This window comes from Podarcis erhardii (assembly GCF_964252035.2).
Source record: "Podarcis erhardii genome assembly, chromosome: 16".
Taxonomy (NCBI): Eukaryota; Metazoa; Chordata; class Lepidosauria; order Squamata; family Lacertidae; genus Podarcis; species Podarcis erhardii.
In genome coordinates, this window is record NC_138514.1 from 32,194,492 (window position 1) to 32,209,402 (window position 14,911).

Consider the following 14,911-nt stretch of genomic DNA (forward strand, 5'->3'; position numbering starts at 1 on the left):
AAACAGAGGTACCACTGTATTTCTGCTTCCATCTTTTTTTTAAGTATCAATTTATTTAACAAAATTTATATACCACTTAAAACCTTTAGCCATTTACAAGATCTGACACCCTATTGCAAAGCCAATTGCAGATCACAATGTATTCGTGAAAGAACAAATTTAAAACTATTAGTTTTCCTAGGGTTTTGCTGTTTTTTGATAGATTGGTGTTACCACTGGGTGGGATACAAACGAAAAGCACTTCCATAGATCTTGCCTGACCCACTCTGCACTGCTCTGGTCCATGGGAAAAGCTCTGGCTGATAGGAAGACAAAGTCCAGGCACACAGAGAGTGTTGTGACCGCTGCATTTTTAGAGCTCTTATTTACACCGGCAGTTTAAATTGGTGTCACTTGAAGTATTATTTGTGGTATTCCATGGGCACCAAGTAGAATGGCAAAATATATTCACTTATTCACTGTCAATAAATAAAATAGTAAAGCGAATAGCAAGAAGAGCAGAGCTAGTTGGTTAATCCAAACGCTGTTCAGGCTGATTCCCACACCCTGCTGCCCCACGGTTGGGCCATTCCCCAATTTCCTATTTTCCCTCAACGCCATGCACTTTTTAAGCAAAAGGATGTCACATCTTCTAGACCAGGACACAAATTTTTAAACGCCAAACTGAAAAGGAACAAAGGAAAGGCCTCTCGCGCTGGGGAAAGTGGAAGGAATCCAGGACTGGGGGGAACTTAGGGGATCCTTTCCCGCCCGACCGCCCCACATCACAGACAGCAGGTGCTCTCCAAGATGTGGTTATGGCAACAAAATAAATGACGGATAATTGCTTTTGTGACAACTTGCCAATTAAATTAGACTCAGCAGAATAACATAATGACAATTTGTTATGCTCTGGTGGGCACTAACATACCAATCATAATTAAATGCTATGACTGAAATAGAAGGTAGCTTCTACCCAGGAATATATAACCCCAATTCCCACCCTGTGAAACATTATAGGTTTGGGCCTGATATTTAATTTCGGGAGGATAATAGCATTAGCGCACAGCAGAATGAGCTTGCAGTATGCTCAGCGGCGGAGGCACACGAGGGGGGGGGGGAGGACAAGGCAAGCTGAGAAGCTCCTGTGGATTGCCTCCCAAATGATCGACACATGCTTGTTCCATCACAGCGTGGGTGCAAAGCAGGGAGGAGGAGTATGCAGAAGGGGGTGCACTCCTTGTTTGCTCTCCTGTCCCTCCCATCCCAACTGAGGAAGTTTTACCAAAAGGGACTGGTTTCCAAGAAACTATCCCAGTGTTTAACATACAGCTCAGCATGCACTGATGCAGAGGCCTGCCATAATCAAGCCCTGGGTTAAATATTCTCAAGGCACCAAACTCCATCAGGGAAGCAATGTTTGTCAATCAATCAATCAATCAATCAATATCACTCAATGTTCCACATTTCTATTGCCTTGGTTTTAATGAGCTACCATTTAACTCAGAGTAATGTTGCCTACAAACCACACATTTAAAGCACGTTCCTTCCCACCCACCCACAATAACCATGGGAACTGTAGTTTACGCCTCACAAAGCTACAGCTTCCAGCACACTTAACAAACTACAGTTCCCAAGATTATTGAAATGGGTGGTGTGTATCACGGAGAGAGAACATCCCTCTGTTTTTAAGATGATGGACGTAAGTGCCATAGCAGGAACAGTCACAGGAAAGGTATTCCCTCCTGTGTGAGAGAAGTAGGAATGTCCCTTCCTGTCTGCCACCTATGGATTTATAAGTACTTACAAAAGCAACTATTCGAAACAGAACAAAACACTGGTACTTTGTTAGTCGGAGGCTTTTTTAAGTCAGCAAGATTTTTAATTGACTAAACGTTGCAGCTCTAATAAATATTATAAGTGTGTGCATGTATGCACACACACACACACACACACACACACACACAGAGATATACATTTGTATTACTAAATGCCCTGGTCTCCTAGAAGAGGAAAGTGTAAATTATTCCAATTAATGTCTGTATCCCCTAATGACCTATTAGATATCTTACCTCAGACAAATATCTGGCGGCACTTAAAGCTGTTGAGGAACACAGCCAGCAATCTTTTCGCAATAAAACAGAAGCTGCCAGAACGTATTCCCCTCTGTTAGCCTCAAATTCCTTCTCACATCAAATCTTTTCAACAGCAATCCTATTCCTAACAACAAATGGTAACCCCTATGTTTCAATGCACAGAGGATGTTTGCCAGTGCATCTCTGTATGATTAACTGCTCTTCCCTTGGTTTCTTCCAATCAGCCTCTTCCAGGGTAGGATTAGTTCTGTATCAGGTATGACAACCTATAACATAATGTTGCAGTGTTGACTGTTCCATTACATACTTCTCTCCCTTGCCGCCAGTCAGCAGTCTGTGGCTAGTGAGCATGCTCAGTTGTAGCTGAAATGTTTTCCAGGTTCCTGACTCCCTTGGGAGACCCCCACCCCAATAAAGGGTTTTTTTTTTAATATTTCCATAAAATTGCGAGTTCTCCCAAGCCTGCTGATACTTTTATACTTTTCCTCCTGTATGTGGATGGTACTGTTTAGGATTAAATGACCCATTTGTTCCCAAGCAAAGTCAAGACAGAATCGCTCGCCCTCAGAAGGCTGCCTGTTGCATCTCTGTATGATACACTGCTCTGGCCTTGGTTCCTTCCAGTGAGATTGACAGCTGATTTTAGAATGTTTTTAGAATAGACGTTCTTTTGTTGTAGATGCATTCACCACTGGATGCAATTTAATTCTGCTTTGTCCTAGCACTAGATGCAATTTAATAACTACTGTCCCTCCTATAGAGACACTGGCTTCTGATTAGGAGGCATAACCAGATCAGTGACGGGGCTATAAAGCACTATTGGAACGTGGGTGAACCTTGTGTGCTTCCAAAGGACGTCTTTTCAGCGGAGCAAAGGGTGCCTCAGCTATCAGAAATTTGGGAAACCTTTGAGAAGCAGAGGCCCATCTGAATGCCATTTGGGGAGGAGGCAGAAGGGGGTGACAGAGTTCATTCCTGCTCTGAAGCGTTTAAATGAGAGGATGTTATTTTAAAGCTCCATTGTGCCTCGAGGCATATGGTGGAAGCGAGAAGCTGACCTCTTGCCACTGACTGTTAACTGGCTGGCTCACAATGTGTTCTGATGAAGCTTGCCAGAAGCTTCGTGTGGGGCTCGTGATCATATCCCTTTTGGTTAGCTTCCAGGAAGGAGGTCACCAGCAATTTAGCCCACAAAGGTCAACTGGGTGCTCTCTTAATGGGGTATAGGATTCTAGAGACAGATAAAGCCCCGCTCTGCTCATTAGCTATAGAGCCGCAGACTTGGATGGAAAGCTTCCTTTATGCCCCCCGAAAAGACAGACATCTTGCCCGCCTCCACATCACCATGGGTCTTAGACTGGGAATTTTAAGTGAATTGAGACACACACACAGAGAGAGAGATCTCAGCTCCTTGTTTCGTGCAAGATTAAGACAGGCCCTCTTATTACATACTATATTAAGCTCCCTTCCCATTACATATCCCAGGGGAGGGCCTGTTGTTTTTACTTAAATGGTTTCCCGATGAAGGATCTCATTATCCAATGTAGTGGCAGGCTAGAACTGACAATGCAAACCATCATGAAAGCTGATTCTCGCACTGCCATCTCAGCACATGGGAGCTTCAACTTCCGTCAACAACAGAGAACACGGCTAATGGTCAGGGATGATGAGAACAGAGTCCAGCGATATCAGGAGGGCTATGGATGTTACCCATGCCTGATCTAGACCAACAAGCCTTAGCAAAGCAGGTGCATTTCAGAGGTTTTGCACTATAACTCCCATCAGCTCATTCTCTGCCATGCTCAGTATTTAGCTTGAAAAAGGATGGTTCCAGTGACTTCCACAAAACTGGATTTTGAATGAGGTGACATATGCATGTGACTGGCAGGGCAGGGCTGGGCCCTAAATAATGAATTACAGTGGTGCCTCGCAAGACGAAAAGAATCCGTTCCGTGAGGCTCTTCGTATAGCGGTTTTTTCGTCTTGCGAAGCAAGCCCATTGACAGCTTAGCGGATTAGCGCTATTAGCGGTCTAGCAGCTTTTAGCGATCAGCTGAGAAGCGGCTTATCAGCGGAACAGCTGATAAGCGGCTTAGCGCTTAGGGAAAGGGCGAAAAAAAGCAAGAAAACCCGCGGGAACTCGCAAGATTTTTTCGTCTTGCGAAGCAACCCCATAGAGAAATTTGTTTAGCAAAGCGCCTCCAAAACGGAAAACCCTTTCGTCTAGCGGGTTTTCCGTCTTGCGAGGCGTTCGTCTTGCGGGGCACCACTGTACTATATTCTCAGAAATTATTCCAACACCTAACCATGTGTGCTTAAACGGAAGTGGGGAACCTCAAACCCCAAATGCAGCCCTCCAAGACTCTCTATCTGACCCTTGGGGCTCCAGGACCCTCCCCTTTCCAAGCCACATCTTCTACTGCAGGGGTAGGCAACCTAAGGCCCGGGGGCTGGATGCGGCCCAAGCACCTTCTCAATCCAGCCTGCGGACAGTCCGGGAATCAGCGTGTTTTTACATGAGTAGAATGTGTGCTTTTATTTAAAATGCATCTCTGGGTTATTTGTGGGGCATAGGTATTCATTCATTTTTTTTCAAAATATTGTCCAGCCCCCCACAAGGTCTGAGGGACGGTGGACCGGCCCCCTGCTGAAAAAGGTTGCTGACCCCTGTTCTGCTGGCTCTCTTTGCAACTTCCTTGGACTGTTTTTGTCGGCTGAAATGTGTCTTTGAACTGTGATGATGCCTCTTGCTTGTCTAGATGGAGGATAGAGAAAGGTGTGTAGAAAACTGGCCAATGGAACAAAGGCAAAAACTATACGCCACCCACTTGCTGTCTCTAGCACCACCCACCACTAGACTATGACCCCCTTTGAAAAGTTGCCCAGAAGGAAATACAGCTGCCTTATACAGAGGCAGACCACTGTTGCGTGTGGTGTACATTTTCAACACTGACTGGCAGCAGCTGTCTGGGATGTCAGACAGGACACCTTTCCCAGCCCCACTTAAAAGTGCTGGGGAATGAACCTTGGACCTTCTACTTGCAAAGAAGACACTCTTAACACTCAGCTACAGGCCTTGCATTCCAAGTCTTAAAGTCATGAATAGATTTTCCAAGTTGTTATGATTTAATGCATGCATATCTTACCTCTCCTCCAAGGAGCACAAGGCAGAGTACATGGTTCTCCCCTCCCTCCATTAACTGGCCCAAGGTCACCCAAGGTCCCTAAGTGGGGGTTTTGAACCTTGACCTCCCAGGTTCTAATACAACACTCTAACTGCACTGGCTCTCCCTTTGCTCTTGCCCCTGCGACCTTCAGTTCAGGGCAAAATTATACAAGGCAGCATGGGTTCTGTGTGTGCATTTAAACATGGAAGCACCCCAATAATGTAGATAGATTGTTGGGATGTGTATCAAATTTTAATTCACAAAACAGGGACTCTGTGCAGCCAAAGCAAAAGAACTTGGTGCGGACCTCAACTAGCAGATTCCTTCCAATGGTGTCTGCGCATAAAGAACTATGTGCAAATTGTGCACGCCTGTTAATTGCCAGAAGGGTTAGAATTCACATTTTCACCTCTGGCTATAATGTTTTAAAATTAGATAAATATTGGAAATGCTTTATGCACATGCACGCACACACTGTACTTATACGGCCGCCTATCTAGTATTTTGATTGTATATAAGCCACCTCAAATACATTCATTAAAAAGGCAGGTTATAAACAAACAATAAAACAGATGTGCTTCATGGTATTTAAAAACTGTTAATTGAACAATTTAAATAAATCTAATATAGACCTGTGGATTTATTGGGGAGGGGAGACACTGCTCCTTGAAAACATGGTACTGTATATAAAAACAGAAATTAACAGACTGTCATGGCAAACCCTACAGTGCCACCAAGTGGATTGAAGCATAACCGGCAATGTTGCTTGCCAGCACGGCTGCCCTTCCAGCAGTGACATTTGCAAAACAATCAATATCTCATTATTGGCCATAATCACTAGCCGGTTGTTTGGTTTTTGTGGAAACAAACACCAATGAGAAACACACTCTTTTTTTGTCCCTGTATGTTAGGCAGGCACAGCATCCTAAAAGTCAACATCATTATTGGCAAGGAATGTTGCATGCATTCAAAAAGAGAAAGAAAAAAACCCACCCCAAGGTTAGTGGAGTGACTGATCAAGCATCTTTCTCATCTAAGCTAAAGAAAAAGAAAAAAGCGGGGAATGAATTTTAAAAAGCACACACACTCATAACTCCTAAAGCATCAGCTGAAGCTAGTGACCTTTTGCTAACAGCTGGAAGGTAAATGCTTGATAAATAAGTAAATAGGTCACCCTTGGGGGTTTTGCTTACAACCTTTTAATTAAAAAATACTCCAGCTTCTGTAAGGTCACTAAGGACGACAGAGCCCAGAGTACAAAGGACTCACCCAACAGAAAAGGAGGATTAGACACATGGTTTCCTTCTGAGCTGTTTCCTTTTTAATGTGAAAGATACTAGCAAATCACATTGTGTATTCAAAAGGTGAACCCCCAAAGATTGCCCCCCTTCCCAGCCAGCTGGAGGAAATGAGAGACTTGAGCTTGCCTGGCAGCCACTACCCCAACTGATGTGTTCTTTGGTATTGAGGTCAGCCAACAAGCAACTTAGATTCCAAAAAGCTATTTCCAATTCTGGAAGCTGCCTTTAAAATTAAAGGGTGGCTGGGGGGGGGGGGGGGAGAGAAACAAGCAACTCTTTCCCCATCTCTGTTGCCACAGAAGAGCCAACAAACCGCCCTCATCAGCAGCAAGTCCTGACCCCTGCCAGCTCATTTAGCTTGGCTGTTCACTTAGGCATTTCAAATCTTTCCAGTTAATTGGACCACATTACTAACTACACGGAACACCATCATGCCTCTCTCCCCTCCGGCGGCAGGCCCAATGGCTGCGGCTTCTCTTGAGAGGTGGCAACGTGTCAAGCCAAGCCATGATCATAAAACCGGCAGCCAAGATGACAGCTCCAGCCTTGGACGAGTCAAATTCCTTGGGACTTCTTCTCCAAGTCAATTTTAATTTTAGAACAAGTGTTTAGTTAGCAGCATTCCCAGTAGCTCAAACACTGAAGAAAGAGATGAGGGCAGGGAACATTCCCTAAATTCAACCATCTGGGTACACTGTGCAAACCGAGATGGGGCTCCATGGGGCTCCTTTGCACCAGAGGTTTGCTGGAGCCAACATGTTCCCCAGAGATACGGCAAGCGTTTTCCATTTAGTTATCAGGTTTAAGAAGACAGCTGCAATTTGGTTGGCAATTTGGCCAGTTAGGTAAAATCCCTGCCTCCTTGCAAAATACAAAGCCAAGCAATACCATTTATTAGAACCAACTGAAGAGCTAAAAGAAGTGGAAAAAACTTTATGGGTTTCACAAAACCCTTCTTCAGTCAGGATGAACAGAAACACAAAAGCAGGGAGTGGAGGCAAAGGGAGAAAAAAGATGGTGCTGGATTGAATAACATAGGAGTCCAGTTTTAAAATTAACAGAACTGAAAGCACAATCCTCGGTGCTGAGGTGTCCCAATGCGTACAAACAGGGCTGACCCCAGGTAAGCATGCATAGCATTACAGCCTTAATTTGCTTAGGTGTGCTTGGTGTATAATGATCTCTGTTTAAGCTGACTATTGTATTTTAATATTCTGTTGAAAGCTGCCCAGAGTGGCTGGGGAAACCCAGTCAGATGGGCAGGGTATAAATAATAAATTATTATTATTATATTTTTATTATAAGCTGCAGGCTGTGGCAATAGAGAAGCAGGACTGGCCTCCCTTGAAAAATTCCAGCGTTTATTTGACACTGAGGACAAATTCATGGAGAAAGCTCTCAGTAGCTACTAACACTCACAATGACCATGTCCTACCCCAACTGTGGAAATTTTAGGGAGTGCGCCATACGCCATAACTAAAAAGGGAGGTCCATGACTCAGTGGCATAGTCACTGGGTGGCTTGCAGAAGATCCCAGATTAAATCCCAGGTGTCTCTGGAAAGACTTCACTGAATCCATGCAAAGAATGCTGAGCTAGATGGACCAGGGGTCTGGCTTGGTGTAAGGCAGCTTCCCCTCTTTACATGTCTCCAGATATTTTATTGTGAGGACTGGAATCTTACTTTATCTTTATGGGGAAGGACCAAAGCACAGTGGCAGTGCTTAAGGTTCCAAGTTTAATCTCCAGGTAGCGCTGGGAAAGGCTCTAATGCCAGTCAGTGAAGACAAGGCAGAGCTAAATGGACCCAGGGTCGGACTCCATATGAGGCAGCTTCCTGTGCTTCTGTACTATCAGAGGCAGTATGTCAGTAGCTGGAAATTGTAGTTGGAAGAGTGCTGTCACGCCCATGTCCTTCTTATGGGTTTCCCTTGGGTATCTGGTAGGTCACTGGGAGAACAGTGATAGATTACATGGGCCTTTAGCCTGATCCAGCAGGGCTCTCCTTGTGTTCCCAATTCCCTCCCACCTCCAGTATGCTTTAAACCATGTTGCTTACACAAAGATTTCAGGATACAAGCTGCAAAAACAAACAAACAAACAAAACAAAACAAAACAAAACATACTGACCTGTGGTGAAGAAGAACAGAAGGGCAGGGCGAACTAAAATTATTATTGCTATTATTATTGCTGTGTTCTGGCAATTCATCTGCAATTACAAGTTATTGTAAGAGGTTTGCTGTACTTCATCCCTAAGAGACTGCAACTGTCTGAAGGTCACCTACTCAGTTGAGATTTGGACAGGGGAGGGAGAGGTCCCCATGATATCACTCTGCCCATCTAGAACCATCAGCTTTGTCCATATTATATGCCATACAGCGGTGCCTCGCAAGACGAAAAGAATCCGTTCCGCAATTCTCTTCGTCTAGCGGTTTTTTCGTCTTGCGAAGCAAGCCCATTGACGGCTTAGTGGATTAGCGCTATTAGCGGCTTAGCAGCTTTTAGCTGCTTTTAGCGGCTTATCGGCTTAGCGGATAAGCAGATTAGCAGCTTAGAAAAAGGGGGGAAAGGGAAAAAAAGTCGGAAAAACTCGCAAGACATTTTCGTCTTGCGAAGCAAGCCCATAGGAAATTCGTTTTGCGAAGCGCCTCCAAAACGGAAAACCCTTTCGTCTAGCGGGTTTTTTGTCTTGCGAGGCATTCGTCTTGCGGGGCACCACTGTAATTACATTCTGCAAAGGAGAAAGACCCCCCCCACACACACAAAAGGATGCAAACAAAACTTCAGTTTGTCCTTTCTTGCTATAATCCATCACACAGTGCAATCCTATCCACTAAGGAGTCAGTCCTACTGAGTTCAATAGGACTTCCTGCCAAGTGAGTGTAAAGGATAGCAGCCTAGTGACCAGACGACTCCACAAGCCCTTCACCCACCGCATAACTGAAAGCTCAAACATCCAAGGCAAGACACACTTCTGAAGGAAGTTTTAATAATCAAATCCATCATATTAGGCACATGAGTGTGCAGGACTGGCCCCTCCTGTGCCATTGCAAGTCACAATGAGACAAAGTCCTCGTTATCCATTTGCTGCAAGTCAATGTGTGTAACAACATGAAATAGTGAGGTGGATGGAAAAAGGCCAACCGCTTGTTTGTAAGTGTCTCTAAGTCCAGCCAGTCATATGCCCACAGAGAAGACATTCAGTGGCATCTAACCCTTATTTTACAAGGCAACTGAAAAATGTGGAGCCCTTAGGATGGGGCAGGACCTTTCTCTGGTGCATCTGTGGTTTCAAGCTCCTGCTCCTGCTTGCCGTCCTGCATCTCCTGCAGCATGCTCTGGAGTCGCATCTCTAACATCGGGTCCCTGGTTCTGGCTTCCAGAGAAGCCTGCTGGGCTACCTGGAGGTTACAAGCAGATGAACAAGACAGAGGCAAGAATGAAACAGAGTCAGCAGCTCGAGTCTAGCCCCTTACAGGGTTGCTGTAGCATCCTTGTGGGTGGGAACCTTCAGCCCTCCAGATGTTACTGTAACTGTAACTCCCCTGATCCCTAGCCACTGGACATGCTTGCCAGGGCTGATGCGACCTGTGTAGATCAGCAATATATGGAGGGCTGAAGACCTCCCACCCCTGCTGTAGCATCAGGAAATTAAAGCACATGATGCTTCCTTACACAAAGTCAGACCATTAATCCATGCAGCTCAAAACTGTTTACACCGACTGGCTCAACTCTCCAGAATTTCAGACAAGGAATCTTACACAACCCGACCTGGAAAAGCTGGCAATTGGATCTGGGACTTCCTGCATGCAAAGCAGTTGCTCCACTACTGACCTCAGCTATGGACAGCGATATTAGGGCCAAACTAAATGAGATGCTATTCACAGAGTTATCCACTGAAATAATAGTTTTTGGAAGTAAGTGGGTGAAGACTCTGGGACAGGGTTTTTGTTTCAAACCCTTTGTCCGCCACTGTGGTCTTGATCTAACTTGAGGCATCCACACCTACTATTTTGCTTTATAAAAGGGGGGGGGGGGGTTCCATTAATGCCAATAGAAGATCTTAACCCAGAACACAGCATAGGAACATAGGAAGCTGCCTTATACAGAGCTGGAGCCATTGGTCCATCTGGTTCAATTTTGTCTGCAATGAGTGACAGCAGCTTTCCAGGGTTTCAGGCAGGGAAACTCTCACAGCCCCATGAGCAGATGCCAAGTATTGACCCTGGGACCTTCTTCATGCAAAGCGGATGCTCTATCACTGAGTGATGGCCCTTCCTCAGGGAGCAAAGGCTTAACCAATCCCCACCAGCATTCTGATCCAGATCATCCCACACACCCACACTTTCCTTTTTTTTTTTTAAGGCACCCACACAATTTATCTGTGTGTATTGGGTCTTGTCTAGTTTGGCTCTACATTTATAGGCCAAAGTCAAGCAAAACATTGGAACACCAGTCCCTACTCTACCCCAAAGGGTCTCCTCTATGTGACAGTGCCCCCTGGATAACCAATGTGCTACAAGGACCACCACTGTAACCTTAAAACTGCCTGTGTTATATCAGGACTTATTCGTGAAAGTAAATGTGTATCAATAGTGGACAGAAATAAAACACGGTTACCCTCTGAGTAGTAAACTGCTTTTTAAATTTATCTTGTATGGGTTTCAACGCAATGGTTACTTAGTTGTCAAGTTAGCTCTGGAGAATCGCCAACTAAGGCCATTTCCAAAGCTAAACTCTAACCACCAGTCTTCAAGTCCATGGCCCTCATACACGGAGGCCCCAAAGACCATTCAAAAACTTAATTCAGCCCCTGCCTCTCCTTTAGAGCAACTCTTTGGAATACTTACATTCTCTGTCACTTTTCTGCGTAAAAGAAGTCCCTCGGCCAAGAGTGCTTTCCCTGTTTCTTCAAACAGTTTGTCGTCGTCGATTTCTCCCTGTTTCTGCAGTTCAATGTATTTCTCAACAAACCTGAAATTCAAGGCACCCATCACCAGTCAAACAGCAACAAGCAGGGGAAATGAATCCCTATTCCTCCATCATTTCAGGGGCAAATCTTCATGTCAGAGTTTGTTCACTTACCTTTGGCAGGTGGATTTGAAGTTTAATCTGGACAGTTCAAAGGCTCTTGGACCATTTCCATAAGCTTTATAAAATTTCCTAATAAATAAGACAAGAAGTTTCAGTTTGGGACTGATCTATATAAAGACAGTAATGTCAATAAATATGTAGATCCAGTAGTGATAAAGCAAATGTAATTTCTAGAGGGTTTCCCCCCCTTCATGATCTGAGCTAGATTCCTACACCCTTCAAGATTAAGTCAGGTCACATTCTGTTGGGGACTATATACAATCAGTGAGTAGTGGGTGCAAATGGTGGGTACAGCCAGAAGCAAAAAGGTTGCAAGTAAACTAATCCATAATAAAGATAGTCCCCCTCCCCATGCCTACCTCAGATTAGAATTTCCAATCCTCTATAGGGTCATAAGCATCAACTTATGAAACTGCCTTCCCTGCTGACCAACCAATGCCAAAGTTGATTATTGATTTAGCCAACATAGGACAGCCTTATGGCTGGCTGCCTTCTGGCAAAACAGATTTAGATAAAGCATGCAGGTGTGTATACAAACATTTTGCACAAGACTATTGCTGGTTACTCCAAGCACTTGGGATGGAGTTCTAAACAAATCTTTTATTTCCTAAATGTAGGTTCAGGCATGGGTGATGAGCAGTCAGATAACATATTTACATTCCAAGGAATACTTGAAATTCCAGTGGACATTTCTGGTTACATCCACTAAAGACTTCAAACTTATTCACAGGAGACTGAGAGTGGCAAACATTTTTGAGATGTGTGCCCTACTAGAAGTTCTGCTCAGGCAAGAATTTCCTCATATAACCAGGCAGCCAAGCGACCAGTAATTTCCTTGGAATTAAAAGACAGGGGAATAATTAACAGAAGAGCCATCTAATCCTCCATTCTCCTTTTCACAGTAGTAAATCAGATGTGTCAATGAAGCTCAAGAACCTAAAGGCAACAGCCCCCCCCCCAAAAAAACAATTGATATTCAGCATTTGTGGGAAGAGCTAAAGCTCAGTGGTAGACCCTGAGCTTTGCATGCAGAAGGCCCCAGGTTCAGTCTCCAGGTAGAGATGGGTATTTTCCTTGTTTGAAATCCTGTAGAGACACCTGCCAGTCAGTGCAGACAGACCTGAATGTACTAAGCATATGACTCTGCATAAGGCAGCTTCCTATGTCCCTAGAAGCATACTACCTCTGAGTGTGAACATGGCATTTGCCCTTCATGGTTAACAGTCACCAATAGGCCTTACCTCTTCCAAAAATTTGTCCAGCTCTGCTGGAAACCTTTTTATGCTACCAACCTTACACAGGCAATTAACAACAGCAGCAACTCCAGTCATGGTTAGCTGATCTCCATTTTTAACCATTTTTACATGGTTTTTATTGCATATATGTTTGGTTGCACTTTAAAACACAAGTAGTTTTCAAAATAAATAAACACTTCCCATGGTGAAGCCCTCTTCAGTTAGTTGCCATCACCACATCTTGTATCAGGAAGAAGGGCGCCCTTTTCTTCATGTTGAATCTACTGTCCGTCAATTTCACCGCTAGACCGCCCCTAGGTTCAAATCCTCACTTGGCCACAAAGCTCTCACTGGGTGACCTTGGACCAGCTACACTCCCACTCGGCCTAACCTACCTCACAGGGTTGTTGTGAGGATTATATGGGGGCATACACCACTTTGAGCTCCTTGGAGAGAGAAAAAATGTGGGATATAATGATGCAATCAGCAAATGAATGAACGAGAGCAGAAATGTGTGTAGCAGAGGTGAGGGCGTGAACTTACGCTCTAATCTCGTCCTCCTTGTACAGGATGGGGGGGACCACATCTTGGATCTTGCCATATTGCGGACGAAGTTCCCGATAGAGAGGTTCCCTCAGCGGAGGAAAAGCGACATAAACATCGAACCAGATGGGTTTCTTGGCTTCAGGAATGACCCCTGAACGTAGCAGGTCCCGTGTGCTGCGGTATTTTTAAAAGGGAATATACAGAGGAAGAGAGAGAGAAAGAATGAAAGAAAGAACAAAAAACAAGGTTAGGGTGTCCTCAGTCTAAGATAGGGCAAGGAAGAAATTGGGGGGGGGTGAATCTGTAGCACTCGATTTCTATTTGACTCCAACTCCCATCAGCCCCAGCTAGTATGACCATGGTGAGGGATGATGGGAGCTGTAGTCCAGCAACATCTGAAGGGCGCGCAGGTCCCCCCCCCCCACACACACACTCGAGCTACAAGAACATTTGTTTCCAACCAAAAGGGCCCTTCTTGCGTTCTCTTATGACACCTCGCTTCGAGCCCGCTACACTAGCCGCCCCGAGTCTGCAACCTCGACAGTCCCTCCTCACCATCCCATAACCCCGAATTGCTAAATGGAGGACCCGCAAAGCTTGCCTCACCGGCTGAAGACGCTGCCCAGCTTCTCCAACCTACTCCCCGCCATAACGCCTTCGGGCCTTCGCTAGGCCTCTCTTAGCAACCCGGAGCAGGCCCTAGCAACCCGCAGCACCCGGAACCGGAAACGCAAAGCCTCGCGAGACGCCTGCCGGACGCGAGCGCTTCACAGCCTTGTGATGAACAGTTGCAAACAGAAGCAGGAGAAGTATGGATGAGCGAAGGCAGGCAGAAACAATCGATGGAAGAGCTGGGCTGACTGAAGAGGGCGCTGCCTGCCTTCTGTATGACAGGGGAGGGGGGAACTGTTTTCCTTTGATCTCTGCCCTAGAGCCTATTTGCAATATTATGGCTCAGCCATAGAATATGCAACTGGTAATGCAGTGACTATCATTAATAATAATTCCATGCATGTTTACTGGGAAGTTGGCTTACTCTCATGTTACTGTTTGTAGGCTTGCTTCCTTAATAGTAAAGGAGCGTGAGCGTGAAATTGCTTTCCCCCTTCGGAGTAGAATTTAGTTCGACCTAAGAAACTGCAAATGTGATGTAAAAGGCACTCCCCAAACACACCATTTCTCCAAATGGAATCGGAGACAGGACAATCATATATCAAAGAACTTTGTATTTTTAATATTTTGTTGGAAGCCGCCCAGAGTGGTTGAGGAAACCCAGCCAGATGGGCGGGGGTATAAATAATAAATTATTGTTATAAATTATTATTATTATATAAAAAAGAACCAAAGTAAATTCACGTCAAAACCCATATGGTATACCTATCAACATTCAAAGTGCATCAAGGAGCAGCTCAATAGCTAGACGACCCTTGTCTTCCCTTCCAATTCTACCATCCACCTTAACCACTGCGCCAGACAGCCTGGCTTTGGGGTGTG

General features: G+C 45.0%; 1 protein-coding gene and 1 long non-coding RNA gene across 2 annotated transcripts in view; both read right to left on the reverse strand.

Moving 5' to 3' along the window:
- The window catches only part of LOC309331462, a 199,477-nt gene extending 190,565 nt beyond the window's left edge, over positions 1–8,912 (reverse strand). The window contains exons 1-2 of the long non-coding RNA XR_014151864.1: positions 8,707–8,912; positions 8,013–8,672 (exon numbers count right to left, since the gene is read on the reverse strand). This is a non-coding gene — a long non-coding RNA (uncharacterized lncRNA). The remainder of the gene's footprint in view (positions 1–8,012; positions 8,673–8,706) is intronic.
- A 599-nt stretch (positions 8,913–9,511) lies between these two features.
- On the reverse strand, positions 9,512–14,181 carry MRPS23 (mitochondrial ribosomal protein S23). The gene is made up of 5 exons (XM_081843666.1): positions 14,024–14,181; positions 13,415–13,591; positions 11,628–11,705; positions 11,393–11,516; positions 9,512–9,943 (listed from the first exon to the last, which is right to left on the reverse strand). Exons 1-5 carry the CDS (start codon positions 14,065–14,067, stop codon positions 9,794–9,796), a joined length of 573 nt encoding a protein of 190 aa, XP_081699792.1. The 5' UTR covers positions 14,068–14,181; the 3' UTR covers positions 9,512–9,793.
- Between the last annotated feature and the right edge of the window lie 730 nt (positions 14,182–14,911).